Source organism: Cavia porcellus, unplaced genomic scaffold, assembly GCF_034190915.1.
Source record: "Cavia porcellus strain 051 isolate PalLab524CR breed Dunkin Hartley unplaced genomic scaffold, mCavPor4.1 scaffold_4, whole genome shotgun sequence".
Taxonomy (NCBI): Eukaryota; Metazoa; Chordata; class Mammalia; order Rodentia; family Caviidae; genus Cavia; species Cavia porcellus.
In genome coordinates, this window is record NW_026947487.1 from 44890133 (window position 1) to 44910029 (window position 19897).

At 39.1% G+C, this 19897-nt stretch overlaps 1 protein-coding gene across 1 annotated transcript in view; it reads left to right on the forward strand.

Annotated features, from left to right (window-relative positions):
- Positions 1 to 616: 616 nt before the first annotated feature.
- The window catches only part of Tm9sf2 (transmembrane 9 superfamily member 2), a 61498-nt gene continuing 42217 nt past the window's right edge, over positions 617 to 19897 (forward strand). Inside the window, exons 1-3 of the mRNA XM_003477601.5 lie at positions 617 to 989; positions 13007 to 13074; positions 14938 to 15031. Of these exons, the coding sequence (XP_003477649.2) occupies positions 819 to 989; positions 13007 to 13074; positions 14938 to 15031 (333 nt within the window). The 5' untranslated portion in view covers positions 617 to 818. The remainder of the gene's footprint in view (positions 990 to 13006; positions 13075 to 14937; positions 15032 to 19897) is intronic.

The window sequence follows — 19897 nt, forward strand, 5'->3', positions numbered from 1 at the left end:
TGTTGCTCCAGTGTGCTCACACTCTATTTTGTCAAAACTGCTTTCTTCCATGAGCTCTCGGGAGTGCCTGACCCCTGTTGCAAATATATGTCAGCACCTACTTCTGCTCACCTACTAATTTTCTTCCCACTTGAATTTCCACGCTCCCTTAAAGGCATCTGTTTATTTTGTACATCTGTTTATTCTGTGCATACGATCTCAGCGTCCCACAGGACTGCATCGGCATAGCCGATGCTTGGAAAAAACTGGGTCTACACTTTCGAGTACCTGTATATACAGAGCCATAGGCAGCTCCTTCCCATCCATTTCCTTATCCTGTTCCCAACCATTATGTCCCGGAACTTTTCCTCCCGGCCACCAACTCCGCTTCCATCAGCAATTACTTTCTGGAGCATCTGCGTGGTTAAGGAGCTGGATGATGTTAATGGGAAATTATTAAGACAGCAGCGAACGATCGAGGAGCGCCCCACGGGAGATCTAGATCGGAATTTGCCATCAGAACGCTAACGGCGGAACAAACCCGGGCGGGAGCGGCGAAAACCCGGAAAGTGGATCTCCTCCGCGCTCCTCCCGGAAACTCCCCGCGGCGCTTACGGCGCTCTCACTGAGCATGTGCACACAGCGTTGCGCATGCTCCGTTGAGGTCCGGCTGGGTTTCTGTTGCGGGCCCGCTGTGTCCCCAGCACTACCGGAACTAAAGCCTTCGTGGGGCTGGCCTCCCTCACGTCCCGCGGCCTCGTCGTGGTCTCCGAGCCTCCCCGCCCCTCCTCCCCTTTTCACCCCCTAGGCTCGGTTGCTTTTTCCCCAAAGCAGCCGTCATGAGCGCTCGGCTGCCGGCGTCGTCTCCACCTCGGGGGCCGCGGCTGTTACTGTTGTCGCTGCTCTTGCTGGGGGCAGCCTCAGGCCCGCGCCGAGGAAGCGCCTTCTACCTGCCCGGGCTGGCGCCGGTCAACTTCTGTGAAGATGATAAGAAGAGCGACGAGTGCAAGGTGGGTGCGGCCTGGCCGGCCCCGGGCTGCCCTGTGGAAAGGGGAAGTGGTCCTGGTTCGGGGGCGTTGGAGTCCCCAGGTGGGAGTTGGGGAAAGGGGCGTAGTCGTGGGTGGGGTCGAGTTGTCCGGGGACCGCCTGGCTTGCGCCGGGCTTGGGGTAAGATGCTCAGAAAGGATCCTTGTCGGGGTCGATCTGGAAGACTAAGTCAGGAGTCTCCAAGTTCACCCCGCGCCTGCCAGGCCAGGTCGCGAGAACATCTATACTCACTTTCTCCGGCGGGGACTGCAAGGAAAGGGCGCGCTTGAAACAAATTGGATAAGTGCAGCTCCAGCCCCATGTTTTGCACGCCGAGGTGTCCTTTTGGCGCAACTCTCCGCTTAGTTACAGTAACTTTTTAACTTCTTTGCTTTCTGTTTCATTGTACTACTTTTTTTGTTGTTGTCGTTTAAATCTCTTGGTTGGTTATGAGAGCTCGCACTTTTTTAGGACTTTGATAGCTAGTTTCATGATTAGCTATTGATGACTTATTTGTGGACTGTAACACGCCGAACCACGCAATGTGCACTAAGAGTTGCTGTAATAATGGTTTTACACACTTGATTTCTGTCCTTTAAATACTAAAATATTTAATATAAAAACATAGAATCTCAATCCCTGGCAACAAAAAGAAAAAAAAAGAAAAATACACTGTCACGTTATTTAATTTCTTAGAAATTTGTTTTAAACACAAGGAGTCGGTGACGGAGGAAACTGGTTTTTTCAAGGCTGTCTTGAAAACGTTGACCCCTTAGGGTAGTCACACAAGAGTTTTCACTAGCAGTTAAAGAGACACAAGTAACCGGCTTTTAGGTTAATTCGGTGAAGATGTGGCAATATACGCAATTATTTTAAGTTACGAAAACAGCTTGTGGGAGCTGAAGAGCTCTTTGAAACCATTAATAATTTTAACAATTCAAATAATCGTTCAGCCAACTTTTACAATCTATAAATAGGTTTCTTTACCAAGTTTGATTTTTTTAAAAAAATGCTGGTGTTTATTTTATTACTGCTAACTTTACTGTAGCTGTGAATTTTGAGGTTATTTTAAGACATGAGAGAAGCTATTAAACTTTTCATTGCGTTTCGCATTCGTGTGCAAGTTTGTCAGCTGCCCTGAATGACATGTTAAAAACGTGTATCTGTAAAAATGCCTAAGGATCTCAGGAGGCTTACCAACTCTGTAGAGGATATTTTGGTCCTTCACTCATACCATGCAGTACAAAAAGCTCTCCTTTTTTAGTTTTTATTTTTATTAGTATGTGTTTGCAGTACATAATGACCTTCATCGCGGGGAGTTGATCCATTCGCATATCTTTTTACTTCCTTTCCCCTCTCCCTCATCTCACTTATTTTTGAGGAATTGCACCATATCCCAACCGGGAGCCTTTGCACTGTTTGCACTGAGCTACCCTTTTGATTTTATGACAGGGTCTTTCCATTAAGTCACTAAATTGCCACAGCTGGACCCCAGCTTGTGATCCTCCTGCCTCAGCATCTCAAAGTGCTGGCATTACAGGCTTGCACTACCATGCCTTCCATGGTCTTTAATTTTAATAGCAATTATATATTGTATGCTTAGTTCCTCAAAGATGAGGAATATATTCCCTGTCCTCAAAACAAAAGACATAAGCTTATGAACAGACTAGTGAAATCAGATATATTACAGAAGATTTATGTTCAGAGTGCTCCTAAAGAGGAGGAAACTTTTTTGCCTTAAAGTTCTCAGGGAGAGCAGGAGAGAAGTGACATTTGAGGAGATTTCAGAAAATGAGGATAAGGGAAGTTTACAGGTTATCTGCCAGGTAGGTAATTTTTGTTTTCTCAAGTGACTGCATTTTAGTTTTCATTAATTTGGGGGGATGATTTTGGAATTGTAATTTTGAAAGATCTGGGGATGAAATAGGCAAGGCAGATTCATTTTCTGAAATATTTAGATTTACATAGTTGTTTGCAGCTTTTCACATCTTGGCCAATGGCAACAACTCTCAGAAGAGAAGGGTGTCCTTTTAGCACTTTCCCCCTAATGCTTGACTAACTGGTGTAGGGAATTTAAACTTACACATTTCTTCACTCTACTCTCAGTGGAGATGCTATAAATAATAGTAAGCAGTTTAAATTTTCATTACTTCAGTCAGAGTGGTGACAATAGTTTATTCTCATCCATTCTATATCTGTAAAGGAAGACACTCTCATACATATTATTGAGAAAAGCGGAAGAGGAATGGGAATAATTATTTTCAAAAGTGTTGTTAGGAAGTTGGGCAAGTTGTTGGTAATATTTCCATCCATTTTTTTCAGCTATACGATAGGGATAATAATATTTGCTCATATTTTCCTTTTGAGATAAGAACCTTGAAGATTTGGTCTTATTTATTTATTTTTGGTGCTAAGGATCAAACCCATGACCTTATACTTTCCAGGTAGGTGCTTACTCAGCTGAGCTAAATTCTGGCACAGATTTGGTCATTTGGTCATTTAAAATTATTTTATGTTTAATCTACTGGCAGAAAAACAAGACTCCAGGGATCATAAAATTCTATTTATATTGCTCTTTATTTTTTTAATTTTTACTTACCTTTTGGTGGTACTGGGGGTTGAACTCAGTCTTTATTTTGAGCTACATTCCCAGACCATTTTAAATTTTTTAAATTTTGAAATAGGATTTTATTAAATCACCAAGTTGCTGAGGTCTAGCTCAGACCTGTGATTTTCCTGCCTCAGTCTCACAGAGTACAGGGTTTACACTTATGTATCACCACACCTGTATTGCATTGTACTTATTTCTGATTTATGATCTTGGCCTTCATAAACTATTCATGTAACTATTTCTGTAGGGTTTTGGGGGAGGAGGTAATTGAGATAAGGTGTTACTTTGTACCTCAGTCTGGCCTGGAACTTGAGACATTCCTCCTGTCTCAGCCTTCCAAGTGCTGGAATTACAGACATGCACCACCCTGCCCAGCTATAGCATTTTTTTTTTTTTAACTTACTAGCATTTGCTCTGAATACATTTTACTGTCAGTAGACAATAGTTCAATGTAGTGAACATTCCTACTTTTTATGGACTGTTTCCTTCTCATAGATCATATAGTATATCATTGTTATTACTGTACTGTCTATGATTTGCTTAACCATTTCATGCTTGTAGGGCATTTAGATTAGTTCCTGTTTTCTTTGTTAGGAATAACTTCATTAGAATGTACTTAGCAGGAGTTAATTTGCATAGTCCCAAATATAAAATTACTAAGTCAAGAAAGCAGTTTTATAGTTCTATTTAATATTGCCAGATTCCCTTTAAGAAAAATGGATTCGATTTGCAGTGCCTGTAGCTAAATGATATAGTATCTGCTCAGTGGTTTCGGTAGGGAGGGGTACCAGGGACCGAATTCGGGACCTTGCGCTTGTCAGGCAGGTGCTTATGCCACTGAGCTAAATCCCAGACCCATCCGCCCCATGTTTTAATTTTTATTTATCAATAGCTGTTGGAGATACCTAAAACATTTTAGATACATTACTTTCATTGTTTTTGAGGTTTCTTTATCTATTTTTTCTTTTATTTGCCTTATTTTGTTAGTTTTTAAAAGTACGCTAATAAAGGATTCCTGTAGCATGTTTTTTTTTTCTAAAATCAAGACAATATGTGACTCTAGTAAGTCAAATAAAAGCCCTAGAGGTGAATAGAGCTTCATAAAGTGTGCAGTTCTAGTGTGGTCTGTCACACTATTGACTATTCAGGAGCATGCCGTTTAGCTTTAGACCAGTTCTGAGTGTGTGAGCCGCTTTCTGAGAGCTAATAGTTGGTAATTAGCGTTACCTTTGCTGCTTTTAACTTTTAGGTAATTTTTGTCTCCTCAACATGTTTAGTTTCTCCTCAAAACTAAGAACTAAAACTAACATTAGCTCTCCAAAGCATCTGACTTGTTCTTCATCTTAGATAAAGGATTAAGATTTTCTTTCCCATGCTGGAAAGAAAAATAATTAAATACTGTACCACATAATGGTAAGCCAAAAAAAGTTTAATTGAATCAGTTTAACAAGTTTTTGATAAAAAGGAAGCTTACTCAGAATCCTATTTTTAACCTTTTTATTGGTATTTTTAGAAGCTTTTTATAAATTGTGTATTATTTTAGAAGCAGTTACCTTTAATATAAGATGAATCAAGTTTCAGAAAGCAGATACAGAATGTTTCTATCTATGCCTGTCTTAATTTGAGCATGGAAGTAGTTTGAAGATTTTGAAGTAAAAAATGCTTGATGTATGTGTAGTTGTTGGTATAAGTGATAAATATTAACATCTAGTTTCTCACTCTCATAGTTTTTTCTAGAAAGGAAGCATTGATTCTTAACTTCTGGAAACTTAACCAGTGTGTAGGTGTTACTAACACTTTTTCAAATCTGAAAACCAGCCTTGGGAAGAGTCAATTTGACCTTAATAAATAGACATTCAGCAATTGTTCTTACTAAGGGTGTACACATAGACCCCTGAAAATCACAGGCATTGTTCTTCACCTCCACCCACAGCACAAACGCACAGGCGCACCTACATTTTGCAAGCTGTGTCAGATTTAAGAGTGAGTTTCCCAGGGCTTTGTTTCCCCATACATCCTTGGGCTTTCTGTTACCGTGGTCTCTCAACATGTTTTGCAGTTAATTGTGCTTATTTTGTGCAAGATCATTCTCTGTTGCCATTAAAACTAACTAACTATACAAGAAAGGCTTTGAAAGGCTTAACTTTTTACTTTACAAACTTGTTTATTGCCCTGCACTAATAATAATGATAAAGACTGCAATTTGTGTGCTTTGCGCATTCCAGGTATATGGTACCTTAATCTTCTTAACAACTGTTATTTTTAGATGTGGATACAGAAGCTCAGTAAGATTCAGTTAGAATCTTCAGCAAACATAGCTAGTGAAAGTGAAGCCAGATTGCGCACGAGCCCAGGACTATGGTCCCAAAAGCCCCCTGCCTTTTTTTGGTCTTTTTTGTGGTGACAGAGATTGAACCCAGAGCCTCAGGAATTCTAGGCAAGTGCTTTGTCACCGAGTGTTATCCCCAGCCCTCAAAGCCTGGACTGTTCACCACTTTGGGGCGCTGCTCTTCTGCTTCTTACCCTCCTTTCAGGGAACCTTGACCCCTTGACATCTTGAACTTACAGAATTAATGCACTGATCAACAGAAAGCAGTTTAAATTTTAAGTAGTCATTCATGTTTTGTATCTTTTGATATATTCCAAAATGGAAATTTTATTTTTCAGAGGTATTAGAAAAGGATCCCAGTTGTATAGGAGATCAGTCTGGGCTTGCTGAGCTCACTGAACTCGTTAACATCCATTTGTGAGTTCCAGTAAAAAAAAATTCCTTTTGGGATTTTTATTTTATTCATTCATTCATTTATTTTTTTTTTGCTGTATGCAAGTTAAAACTGCCCTTCTTTAGAATTTTCCCACTTCTGTAACATTAAGCAGTTGAAACTTCCATAGTTTTCCTTTTTTTATGGGTGTGCCTTTCTATCTTAGACCCTTTCATAACTGCCTAGTTATTTGCTTTGATTGTTGTATGAAGTCACATTTCTTCACTGAGATTCCTTTCTCCCTTTAAAATCTAGTTGTAGGTGTGGTGGGATAGATCTGATGGCAGTTGGTATAAGGCAGAGTAAAAGTAGAATAAAAACAAAATAAAGATACAGAGAAAACCACAGTTCGATGGCATGGCCCTGTACCTTAAAGCAGTAAAATACACTGCACTTGTGACCACAGCAAACTGAGCTGATTCAGACTATCAGTAAAGGTGCACCTCCAGCAAAAGTAGTTACTGAGGAGACCATAGAGTGCTAGAGTAAATAAAACTTTTTCCGTAAAGATTTCTTAGTTCAGGATTGTAATTGGCTTAAATAAATGGCATTGCTTTGTCTGTGTGACTTATGATTTGGTAACTTCCTTAAACTGTTTAATTTGGCCAGACTATACTTGCTTATAATAAGCTAGGTGAGGACAGTTTGAAAAGAGGAATGTTGAAGCAAATAACCTTTAGACCTCTTGTCTGGTGCCATCCGTGATAACTTGGTCTCTTTTCAGGGGGATGTCCAGAAGCAGATGGAGTTAATTAACCTTCCAGTGGGGAATAAAGATGTTTGAAGTGGAAACTGACCTAAAAAGAAATCAAATATCACTCTTATGCTGTTTTAATAAGTAAACCCCACCGAGATTCCTCAGTTATACCAAGAACACATAAATAACACTGTCACTTTTTTTTTTAATTTTCTTGAATGTATGCCTTGTTTCTCCATCTGGATTGTAAATTCTTTGAAAGCAAGTGTTAGTGAGTTTGTATTATTTTATCACTCACAATCTTTTTTCTTTTTGTCTTTTTCATTTTTATCGGTACCAGGGATCGAACTCACGACTGCCTGCTTGCAAGGCAGGCGCTTATGCCGCTGAGCTAAATCCCCAGCCCCTTGTCTTTTTCTTTTTTATCGGTACCGGGGATCGAACTCATGACTGCCTGCTTGCAAGGCAGGCGCTTATGCCACTGAGCTAAATCCCCAGCCCCTATCACTCACAATCTTAAGCATAGGACATTGTAGACGTTAAATACATGTGTAGCCTGAATGAATTTTTCCTATCAGAATTTGTTGTTATCTATATTTTGTGGCTTTTACATCTACTGCCGAGTTCAGTGTATTCCCTCATTTAATAAATTGACTTACTTTGAGGTCTTTATTTTTGCCCTTAGAGAATCTTTCAACCCTAAATTTATGCATCAATTTCTTACTGTTTCTTTTGGCTTTATTTGTTTTATAGAAATTTATTGTGTACTGTTAACTTTTAAGCTTTTGGTCTAGTTTAAATATTGTAGTCTACTCTTCACCTTTTCCAACTTTTTTTTGGTACCAAGGATCAAAGTCACGACCTTGCCCTTGCCAGGCAGGTGCTGTGCTGCTGAACTAGGGTCCCCGGCTCTTTTTCCAGCTTTTAAGTGGAAAGTGGGAGTTTTTGTTTCAACATCCAGCCATTTGGGGGAATAGTATAATGACCACTTGGGTCACTTGAAGTCAATTGTTACCTTCATATTTCCATATTCTTTCATCAGTGAGTGTATTTATATTTTTAGGAAAAAATGTCATGATGGTCTGTGGCATACTTTTATGTAATTCAGCCAGAAATTTGTTGTTAGGGTACCTAAACTCTCTAGTAGTCTCACATCCTGTTTCCCAGTTTTTAACATTTTACTGCTATATTAGAAAGATCTCATTCTTAGGATACTTTGTAAGTGGCTCTGTTAGAGGTGTCTTTATTTCACATTCCTTAGCATAGGTTTTTGTTGTATGGTTGTTGTTTCTTTGTTTTTAAAGACAGAGTCTCACTGTGTATTCCAAGCTGTCCTTGAAATGGCTCTGTAGCCCAGGCTACAAACTCTTCATCCTCTGGCCTTAGCTCCTGAGTGCTGGGGTTCCAAGCATGCACCACCACACCGGCTAGCATGTTTTGAAACAGTAATTCTTAAAATTTTTAGATTTCTTACAATTCAGAAAAGAAGAAAAGAAAGTGCTACAGAAGTAACCACGATTAGCTGAATGCTCACAGGGTGTTTAATTACCTCACTGAACAGAAATAGGTCTATAATTTGGTAGAGATATCTGTGATAAACTGACCTCATAGAAATATGTGGAAAAGGGCCAGATGAAAAAAGAATGGAAAGTAGAGAAAGGAAAGCAACAAAAATGATAGTGATGGTTGAGTTTATTCACTCTGTATTTCTGCAGTCCAGTTTTTAACTTATTTCCTCATCTTCAAGTGGAATGAGTAAGTCCTAGCTCGGTAATTTGAGAATGTGCTGGATTTTGTCTTCCTTTCACTTTCCCTAAACCTAGCCAACCTGAGAGTCCTGACAGGCATAAACAGTGGCCCAGGGGGCCACAGTCAGGTGCTTCCTTTAAAAACTCAGTGTTGGATGAGTTTGAGATCGTGAGTTCGATCCCTGGTACCACAAAACAACAACAAAAACAGCTCTGTGTAGCTACTTCCCCTGCTTTGAGGAGGGGAGTGGAAGGGCCTGTCACAGAAACCCTCAGGGTTATTCACGTGTGGTAAATCTTTATCAGCTTTGGGCATGTGCAGTTTCTGTGCAGAACAGCTGTTTATTCATTTAGCCTGTAGTTACTGCTGGCCAACTGCGGACCCGTGTGTGCAAGGACTGTTTGGATTTGGTGTGCTTGTCTACCCCTCACACCCACAGTTAAGATTTGCCCAGGAGTGCATGTTTATGGACATTCGAAGTGAACCCCGAAGTCTTGACACTGCTGTCTCAGAACCAGTCATGTTCCCTACTAGTGTGCTGTGTTAGAATTAACTTTGTCTTCAGGTGAGAGATTCATGAGAAGTACTGGTTTTGGATTTTCTCTTTTGGAAAATTTTGCAGACAGCCTTTGGTAATTACGGATAGCCTTATAAATCAAAAAGCAGGGCTAAAACATATGCCTGTTGAGTGGCATTGTTAGTACTTTTATTAGTAGTAAAATTTGAGATTGCTTTACAAGATCAGGAAAAGTTGACAAATGAGATAAATTTAGTAGGGATTTGAGATAATTGTCAAGTAAGATGGGTAAAAATTAATAATGTGCACATAAGGAAATGGGGGGAAAAAAGTATATGACCACTTTGGACAACAAACTAAAATGGAGTATGGTAGTATTTGCCCTTAGAAAAATCAGCTGACATGATCAGTGACATGGGCAGTTTTTTTTTTTTTTTTTTGTACCAGGGATCAAACTCACAACCTTGTACTTGCCAGGCAAGTTAAGTGCTTATGTTGCTGAGCTAAATCCCCAGGCCCGACATAGGCAATTCTGAAGATGGCAGTCTTTATGATTTGAAGGATGAAGGTTCATAGAATAGATCTGGGGACCTGAGGAACAGGAGGGAGAGGTGGAAAAGGGGAATAAAGGGTCAAGACCTAGTAGTATTATGTGCCAGTACCCCGTGATGAATATATTTTTATATATACAATTATGTACTAATAAAAAATTGCTTCAGGGCAACGCAAAGAAAGTCAGAAAATGAGAATAATTTGCCTCAGTTTTGTAATCCTCAAGCCAGAAGATGAACTGTGAAACCTCAGCGAGGATGTGATGAGCCAAGTAAAAAATTCTTGTCATTATTGGGAAGATACATTTACCCTAATTTTTTTATGCCTTGGAACAGTGTCCTATTAACGTTTTTCACATGGCCCTTGAACCTTGAACCTTGTACCCATAGATAAAGAGTTTTTAAAAGCTGAAAAATACCTAAAAAGCAACACGCAGAGTCTAATCCAACTGGTTTGTAGGGCTGTCAAGCCAGGAATTGCTTTTATATTTGTAAGTAGTTGAGAACAAAATATTATTTAGTGGTGGTAAAAATTACGTGAAAATCATATCCAAGAGCCCATAAATAGTTTTACCAGGTACAGCCATGTTCATCTGTTTATGTATAATTGGAGGCTGCTTTCCCACGGTGGGGCTAGAGGCAGGATGTCCTCCTAAAAAGCCTAAAATGTTTACTCTCTGGTCCATCACAGAGAAAGCTTGCTAACTCCTGGGCTAAACTAATTAGTGTTTCTTTTCTAGGAGCAGACAAAATTGTAGTGCCCAGGTTAAAAACGTTAAGTTCCATACATGGTGCTAAGCACATGGCAGTCTTGTAGTATTGTGCTGTCCATTTGAGAATATTAGCCATGTGTGACTAGAGGCTACTGTATTACTGCACAGATAAAGAACATTTCCATCATTGCTTTAAATCTTGTTAGACATTGCTGCATATTAGTAAATACATAGCACTTGATGGTAAGCACTGCTCTTAAAGTGTCTCAAAAACTGCTTGAAGCAAGGAATATTACCTCCATTCTACAGGTGAGAAAGCTGAAGCATGGGAACTTCTTGCCACAGTCACCTCTGAGTGTCAGCCTTTGGATGTCAGACCAGGCAGCCTGGCTTCCAAGGACAAGGTGGAGAGGAAGGGATGTGCCTACCTGCAGCACCCTGTTCCAAGCAGCAGGAGGGGCTTGCTTTTTGTGACAGCAGTGTGGGTCTGTGGGGTTTTGCAATTGAAAAGATCGAAAGTTGGGTAGCATATAACAACTCTTAGATTCCTTGTAGGAATCTGGAGATGTGAACTGGGTTAGCTTTTTAGAAACCTTTCTGTCTTCATTAAGCTATGTTAAATATATCGTTTGAATTGTGAGAGATCTTTAAGCTGTATTGACCCCTTCTAATTAATGAAGATTATTTTGTCAGAGTAAACTATTAACTGGGAATTTGGCCTTTGTAACAGTTACATATTTTTTATTGTAGTTTTTCAAGCATGCTGTAATATCAAGTCCCATCATCTTTTTAGTAAAATAACCAGTGATTTAGTCTGAAATATTCTGTGCAAGGAAACACAATTACTTTTTTTTTTTTTTGGTACCGGGGATCGAACTCATGACCTCACGCTTGCTAGGCAAGCACTTTTGCCACTGAGTTAAATCCCCAGCCACAATTACTTTGTTGTGTGTGTTGGAATCAATTTACTGTTTCATTGAAGTAGAGATATAGGGGTTTATGAGACTGTACACAAAGGCTGATGATGTTTTCCATCACAAAACTTGTATACTGGGTAAGCATTTTAAGGTGGGCACTTTGGTTTAGACCTTCCCTCTACTGAGTATCCTTCACAGATACACGGCCCTTCATGTGTTGGGCACTATTGAAATGTTTTGTAAATGCTAATACTTAATCCACACACTCTTGTTGCAGATAAGGAAGCTGACGCACCCATGGAAAACTGCTTTTTTAAATAAATTGACAGAAATGACAGTTAGTAAGTGGCACTGACTTGGGATGCAGGCAGCTGGCTGCAGAGGTGTATCACGCCTGCTTGTTTCGCTGCTTCACCAGTGGCTGCACACTGATGTCTTAATTACACTTCAGAGTCTTGTCTGCTTGCACTAGTCAGTAAGGTCCGAAAGGATGAGTGTGGCTTTGTGCCGTTCCTGGTAGCCTCTTGATCAAATCCAGAGACAGCCACAGTGGTCTGACTCTATAACACTACTTGCCCCAGGTAAATATTTCCTCCTACTTCATGGTTTCTTGGTTAGCACCAAAAGTATTTCAGGGCACAAATAACTTGCGGGCTTTTTCAGTTAGTCAATTATGTCATGAGTATCGATGATTTGAGAAGGTGGGTAAGTGCTGGGTCCTGTGGAACTTCATCTGTGCCTAGGGGGAATTTTGGAAGCTTCAGTATAAAGGTGTAGTTAAAATTAACCCATATTTTTCAGGCAGTTGATAAAGCAGTTCTCCTCATGTTGTACTTGTTCTGGTCTCTGTGAACTTCATTTGTGGCTCAGCAGTCTTACATTGATCAAAGCAGTCCTCCAAAGTTAGACCATGTTGTCACTGTCTGTCTCCTGTCTGTTTAAAGAGTACACATGTGCATGGGATTGTATTTCTAGCATAATTGATCTAGACATTTCTGGTCATCTTGGCAACATTTCTTGGTTGAATGTTTAAAAATTATTTTTGTGCTTCAGAATGAAATAATGAATTTGAAAACCAGATTTCTAAAAACAACACTTATGTTAATGTGATGCATGTTTTTGGCTTAAAAATATCTCACTAATATTTTAGAAAATTTAGAACATGTAAACAGCCAAGTATGGTGCTGCATGCCTGTAATCGCAGCACCCAGGAGGCTGAGGCAGGAGCACTACCACTAGGTGAAAGCCAGCCTGAACTACATAGTGAGCCTTTGTCTCAAAAAACAAATAAACAAGAAGTATTTTTGAAGTGTATTTAAGAAATAGTAGAGACATTTGAAATTCTAAGTTTCTTTGTTGTATTTGTAATAACTTGAATGTCATAAAACTTCACATTTTAAGCATTTAAATTTTTTCAGTCCTAAACATGGCATATCTTGGTTGTAAATTGTTTGTATTTTAATTCTGTGTGTCCTCATTTTCAGGCTGAAATAGAACTATTTGTGAACAGGCTGGATTCAGTGGAATCTGTTCTTCCTTATGAATATACAGCGTAAGTTTTTCAGCTTCATATTTATATGAAGTTTATGACTCATCAGAATTTTGTGTACCTAGAACTCTTATTTTCTCCACAATTAAGAGTAAATTTGTATATATTTAAAAATGTATGCGACCTGAAAACATTTTTTAAAATTTGTTTTGCCAAGGTTAAAGTGTGCTCATCTTTTGTATTGTAAAGCAACATTGTTGTAACTTGCTGATCCAAATCTTGCTTTACATGTTGCTTTACATTACAAAAGATGCAGTAAAATAATGGATTCCCTTTTTAAATCTATCTGTACCAAATTCCATTTTCTAAAAAAAAATTTAATTATTAAATACCTTATATATTTTTAAATGGAATTCTTATCTCTCATATAATCAGCTCCCTGGAAGAACTACTACTTTGATATCAACATCTCTGCAGTTTTTTCTGAATATTCTAATACTATATTCACATTTATACATTTCTGTTTTAAACAAAAGTATGCTCGTACCGTCATCTTTGGTTTGTACCTTGTCGTTCTTGAATATGTTATAGGTATCTTCCACATTACTGTACAATGACTCCAGTCTGTTTAGTACCTGTTTATTATTCCGTCATAGAAGTTGTATATATTCCACGATCTGTTTGTTTACTGATTCCCTGTTTATCAACATTCAGTTTCTAATGTTTTGATATTATAAAAAATGCTGCATGAAAATCTTGTGTTCATTTGAATATGTATTCCATACTAGCTATATAATAGTCCCTAAATTTTAGTTGGATTCTAATTTCTCCTTTACTTAAGTTTTAAGAAAAAAACACACATATGTTATAGAGAAAAGTATATATAAAAAGTAAGAATTTGTGTGTTAGATGTGTATGACTGTAAGATTCATGAGTGAATGGACTGTAATTTATGTAACTGTTGGTTACAGATACTTTATCTATTTTTTGTTACTTTTGGTAAGTAAACAGTCATCCCTAATTGAATCTTTGTAGCTGTTAGAATTCAGTGACTCTGTTATATTTAGTAGATGGAAGGTGTCCTATCTAGCCCATTTTTATCATATGAGATTCATCTTCTCTTTGGAAGTCTCACTAATTTGTTGCCATTACTGTATTTGTCTCACCTACTTCCCGTATCATGGTAGGGTAAACAAAGAATTGCTCTTTAATATTCTGTGGCAAAGCTGAAATTAAGCTGTAATGTTTAAACAAAACTTCATTGAAATCAATTAAAAATACAAGGGAGATCACAACATGGAGAGAATCTTCAGGTGACTGAGTGTGCTTTTCCATGGCGGTGTTCTCAGGGGGTCTTTTGAGCTGTGCTCCTCCTTCTGGGACGTGGTGGAGAGTGTATTAGGGAGGAGCAGGTAGACGTCGCACAGCTTGCTGCAATGTCATTTCTAAGTAAAGATTTGGATCAGCAAGTTACAACAAAAGGAGATAGGTTCTGAAAAATTCACTTGGCGATTATGGAAATAAGTGATTTTATAATTTGAATGAACAAAAAAAATTTTGTGTCAGTTTAAATCCCATAATTTACATTTTAATGAAAGTATTATTTAGAAAGTATTTCTATAATGAAAGTATTATTTATTATTTAATAGGAACATTATTTAGGGGCCAGGGATTTAGTTTAGTGGCACAAGTGCTTGCCTGACAAATGTGAGATCATGAGTTCAATCCCCAGTATCAAAAAAAAAAAGTATTAGAGATTATTCTAAGGCATAATTTGGAGTGTTGTGGCACAGGGGACTTGAAATACAAATACATTTCTTACTCATGTACCAGAGCTACTAAAATGTTTAGTAGCTAATCTTTCAAGAGTGGCCAGATGTGTGGTATTTCATTGCTTTCTTAAAAACTTAAATACTCTTCCCTCAGGTTTGATTTTTGCCAAGCATCAGAAGGAAAACGTCCATCTGAAAATCTTGGTCAAGTATTATTTGGAGAAAGAATTGAACCTTCTCCATATAAGGTTGGTATTTTGCGTTACATAAAAACTATTTAGTCCTCCTTTTTTTTGTTTTATGCTTTGTTGGTTTTTTTTTTTTTTTTTTTTTTGAGAATGCTTAAATTAACTTAGCTGTCATAGCCAAGGACCATTTCTTTGTTTAGCATCCAAAGATAATTTCTTAATGCGACAATTTGAAAGGATCTCTGTCCTTAACATGTCATGCTAAGTGTGTCTTAGCAAACATAGTGCTATAAATAATAAGGTGGTGGGCTAAAGAGCTCATCCCCTGCCTTGTCTACTTTACAGAAGGGCCTTGCCCTCAGCCTGGCAGTCATCAGGAGCTGCACCAGCTGCTCTGTGTCACTTCCCCTTTTTGAGCACTGTCTTTAGACAGCTTGCCCTTAGACAGGCATTAGCATTGACTGGGTTCCCACCCCGCCTTGGGTTTTCTGGAAGTTAACCTTTCCATTGTGATCACTGAAAGTATATTTTGGACTTGTTGAATACACTTTTAGCACAGCAGTTAAGCCAAACTCAGCACAGTGGAAGGTGCTCTGTCTGCTAAATTGGCCTCCCACCGTTCCCTTCCCTTTTAAGTCTGTTGCCCCGTCCCTATTGTTCAGTCTCCTGTTTCATTTGACTTCTGCTGTCCCACTGCACAAAGAGCAGTGGTTTTTCTCTCTTAGAAAACTTATTTATAATAACATACCACTATATAAAAAACGAAATAGTACAGAAGGATATAAAATGAAAAGCATGTCTCTTCCCCCAGTTCCTCTTTAGTTTCCTGTTGATCTTGCCTTGAAATTTCTCTGTACATACAAACATATAAAATTGGATTTATTTATCTATGTTTTAATCCATTATTCTGTACTTTACATTTTTCCTTTTACTCTTTTTTTTTTAAGGAGAAAAGAAAAAAAAACAGTGAAAGGGTACAAGTTATACAGATTTACAGAAGAAAGAAATGAACAGTAGGAAATCATTAGTTAATGGATTATATATTGCCATCTTAGAAATAATTGTTCAAGTCACAAAATTAAAGCTTGTAGAGTGGACATTCCAACAATGATACTGCAAACAGTTCTGTTCAATGATCCAATAAAACTCTGCGATATCATTTTCTATCTTATACACTTAAATATACATGCAGTTATATAGTTTAGAGCACTTTCTTTTCCTTTCTTTTGTACAATGACTATTACACATTTTGGGTTTCATTGCTCCCACGGTTCTTACTGCTTTTTTGGAAGAGAGTAAAACCAAATGAGACATAACAGAACAGAATCGGTCAAGTCAAAAGGGTGGACATAATAGATAATATAAAAACATAATCCAAGGTGATCAACAATGGTTACCATAATGCCTCCCGCTATCTCTAATAGAATTGCCTGTATCATTAGTTATAATACAATTGAATAAAACAGTAAAGAACAAAACCAACAAAACCAAAACATTGGAGACATTGTAGGTCTTCAAAAGTAGATAAAAGTCAATGAGAATGGGCGTTATAATGAATCTCATTATCTTCACAGCTGATGCCTAAACTTTCGAACCTGATACTATCCAGCAAAACAGAATAGGGGAACATCAGTCAAAAACAAGATGGTGAGAGTAATACAGGGCTTCAAATCGAGATAATAGAAAGTCAAAGTGGGTTACTATATTATATCCTGCTATTTTTTCCCCTTTAATTAAAAGGATAAAAATAAAAAAGTAAATAATGGAGTGGAGATTGAGAAAAAAGAGGGCATAACAGCGAAACAGCGCAGATCAAAACATAACCATTTAAGCAGAATAGTGTTTCACCACCAGATAATTCCGACCCAAAAGTAGTTACCATATTGACTCTTTCCTTGAAGTCCTTGAGTACAACTTCGTATACTGTAGCATTAAGTATATCAAAACAATGCAAAACCATTTAAGAGAATGACAGCATTACAGAGTATTTAGAATCGACTAACAGAAAATGAACAATGGTTTCTGTATACTCTCCTTGTCTTTAAAAGGTTTTTGCTTATACTATCGTACATAATAAAATCCAATAAGATACAACCTGTTTAGACCAATGGAGACAGAAGAACAAAAGCTAGATGAGACTTCAAAACAAGATGATACTAAATCAGTATTACCTATTAAGATGTCATTTTCTCCAAAATAGCTGTTCCTATCATCCAATCTTCTCTGTCTCATTTCTGTTGAGCTCTTTTTCTGTCAGTAGCTGTCAGTTTGTCTTCTTCATTTTGTTCTCTGCTCCATTCGTTGTGGCATCCCCGCCACTATTTCTGGGTTCTTTGTATTTTTCTTTTTTTAGAATATCCTGCAATACTTTCTGTAGGGTTGAATTGGTGGTTGCAAATTCCCCCAGTTCCTCTTTATCCTGGAAGCACCTTGTTTTTCCATCAATTTCCAGGGACAGTTGTGCAGGATATCTCAATCTTGGCTGGAGATTATTATCTTTCAAAGCTTGAATTATTTCCCCCCATGCTCTTCGTGATTTGATGTTTTGTGCAGAGAAATCTGTAATTCTGATGGGTGTTCCCTTGTAAGTGGTCTGTTTCTTGTCTCTGACAGCTTTTAATATTCTGTTCTTGTATTGAATTTCTGGAATTTTTATTATTATATGCCTGGGTGTTTCTCTGTTAGGGTTGTAGGTAGCTGGGGTCCTGTATGCCTCATACATCTGAGTATCTTTACCTTTTGCTAAATTAGGAAAATTCTCCTGGATTATTTCTGTGAGTAGCTTTTGTAGTTCACTTGTTTGTGTCCCTACTTCTTCTTTTATGTTCTTAATCCTTAAGTTGTGGCTCCTCTTATCATCTTCTTGTCTTTGTATTATTGCTGTTTGTTTCTTTGTTATTTTTAAGAAGTTTTTCATTTCATTCTCCCATATTACAAGTCTGCCCTCCAGTTCAGATAGTCTGTCCTTAGTTTCTTTCAAGCTGTTATGCCAGTCTTGGATAGACTTCTTAATTTCTTGATAGTCCCTTTGAACCTGCTTCACGTACTCTATGCTTTCTCTGTTTTCTCCATCAAACAATTCTCCCCTCTTTTTCTGTTCTGCCATTCCACCATCTGTTTTTTCCTGGGTGGTGCTTAGCATTTCTCTAACTATTCTGCATACTTCTAGCTTCAGGTCGTTGATAACTTCATTCCTGAATTGGTCTATGAGGCTCTCTATATGGCGCTTAATGTCTATTGGTGCGGTGTCCGCTATTGCCTGTTTCTCAGAATTGGGGGCCGAGGAGCCTTTCTTGTTGCTTCCCTTCCCCATATTCTCTGTTCCTTATATATATGCAAGCTTATATAGGAGGCCCAGCTTCCCTGCCTGTCAGCCACAGCCTGATCAAATTGCGCTGGCTAGGTGTACCCGCCCACCGCTGCGCACCAGGGAGTTACGGACTAGGCAGCCTATTCGGGAGTCAGTCGCCCCTCTGGGCCACCGTCAGGCTCTGGGATCTGGGTTAGGCCAGTCTACCAAGTCCGCCCGCAGCGTCACGCAGGCCAGGCACTTTTCACCAATCCTGTCCGAGAGGGGAATGTGTGGCTGGAGTCGCCACCGCGCCCTGCTCTTACAGGACTGCCCGAGCCCAGAAAGTCCTCCGCTGGAGTCAAACTGTGGTAGAGTGTCAGTTTCTCTCACTCACCTCGCCACAAGTCAGTGTACGCCTCCTTGTCCGTCCTGTTTTCGACTCCGTTCGCAGACTCCGGTTCCCAGAGCTTCTGCGCGTCTCTCCTTGCTGAGCCGCTGTGGAGGCAGCCAGCCGCCGAGCGGCGGGAAACCCAAATTGCGGTTTCCAATGGCGTGGGGTCCAGCCTCCACACCGAGTCTTTTCTGTTCCTATTTTAGCGCCAGGACTGCATTCCAAGTTGGTTTCTCTCAGCCCAGTTTGTTCCTGAGTCAGCAGAGCATATCTCTACCGGCTCATGTCTCCTTAGTCCGCATCATTCCTGACTTCTGAGCCGAGCCTTTCAGAGAGCCTCCGGTAGTTGCTGTTGTCTGTCCGCCATGTTCTCCCGGAAGTCTTTCCTTTTACTCTTTAACTGACCACATAAGAACCACTCACTTTAATGGCTGTCACTTGACTCCAGACTTTTCTCCCCAACTGGACAGCTGCTTCTCCTGGCTTCCTATTCTTGTCTCCCCTGTCTGAGACCTCCTGTGTTGCTGTCTTGCCTCCTTTCCTGCTCTGCATAAGCCGTCTCATTCCCTCCAGCACCTGGACCTGCACTGGAAAGCCCCCCCCCCCCCCCCCGAGGAAGAAATATCACAGTGCAGGCCTGGTCGCTTCAAGTTTGTAGTTTCCAGCCAGAAATGTGTCTTCCTCAAATATGTCAGATAATGTTTTATGCTTTCAAAGTGCTAATAATTTTAAATAGTCAAACTTGGGGAGCACTTTTATTTCCCAAGTAAGGAATTAAGGAACAGGCAGGCTGTTTTTAAGACCAAGGCACGGGAACTCAAAAACTTGGGACCAAGTGATCAGACTTTTCTTTACAAACCAGCCGTTCAACTATGCATTGAATAGTGTTTTTCATTTCACCTTTCATTGTTCTGTCCTTTATTTTCAAAAATTATTTTACCTTATTTTAGATTTACAGCAAAAACAATTATAACAACAACAAAATAAAACTCCAAAGCTACTTCGTCATCTTCTGTGTCTGACTTCTGTTTGCATTAGGAGAAGAGCATAAGGCATTATGTGTATTGCACGAAGCAGGAGCCTGATAACTCAGGTCTAACCACTCATCTCCTTCATGCACTTGGCTGACAAGTTTGTTGGTGACTCATCTGTACCAGACTCTGTTGTCGATGTGAGGTATAGCAGTGAACAAGGCAAAAAAATCTCTGCTCTTAAGTATCTTCTGTTGTGATGGGGCAAAGGA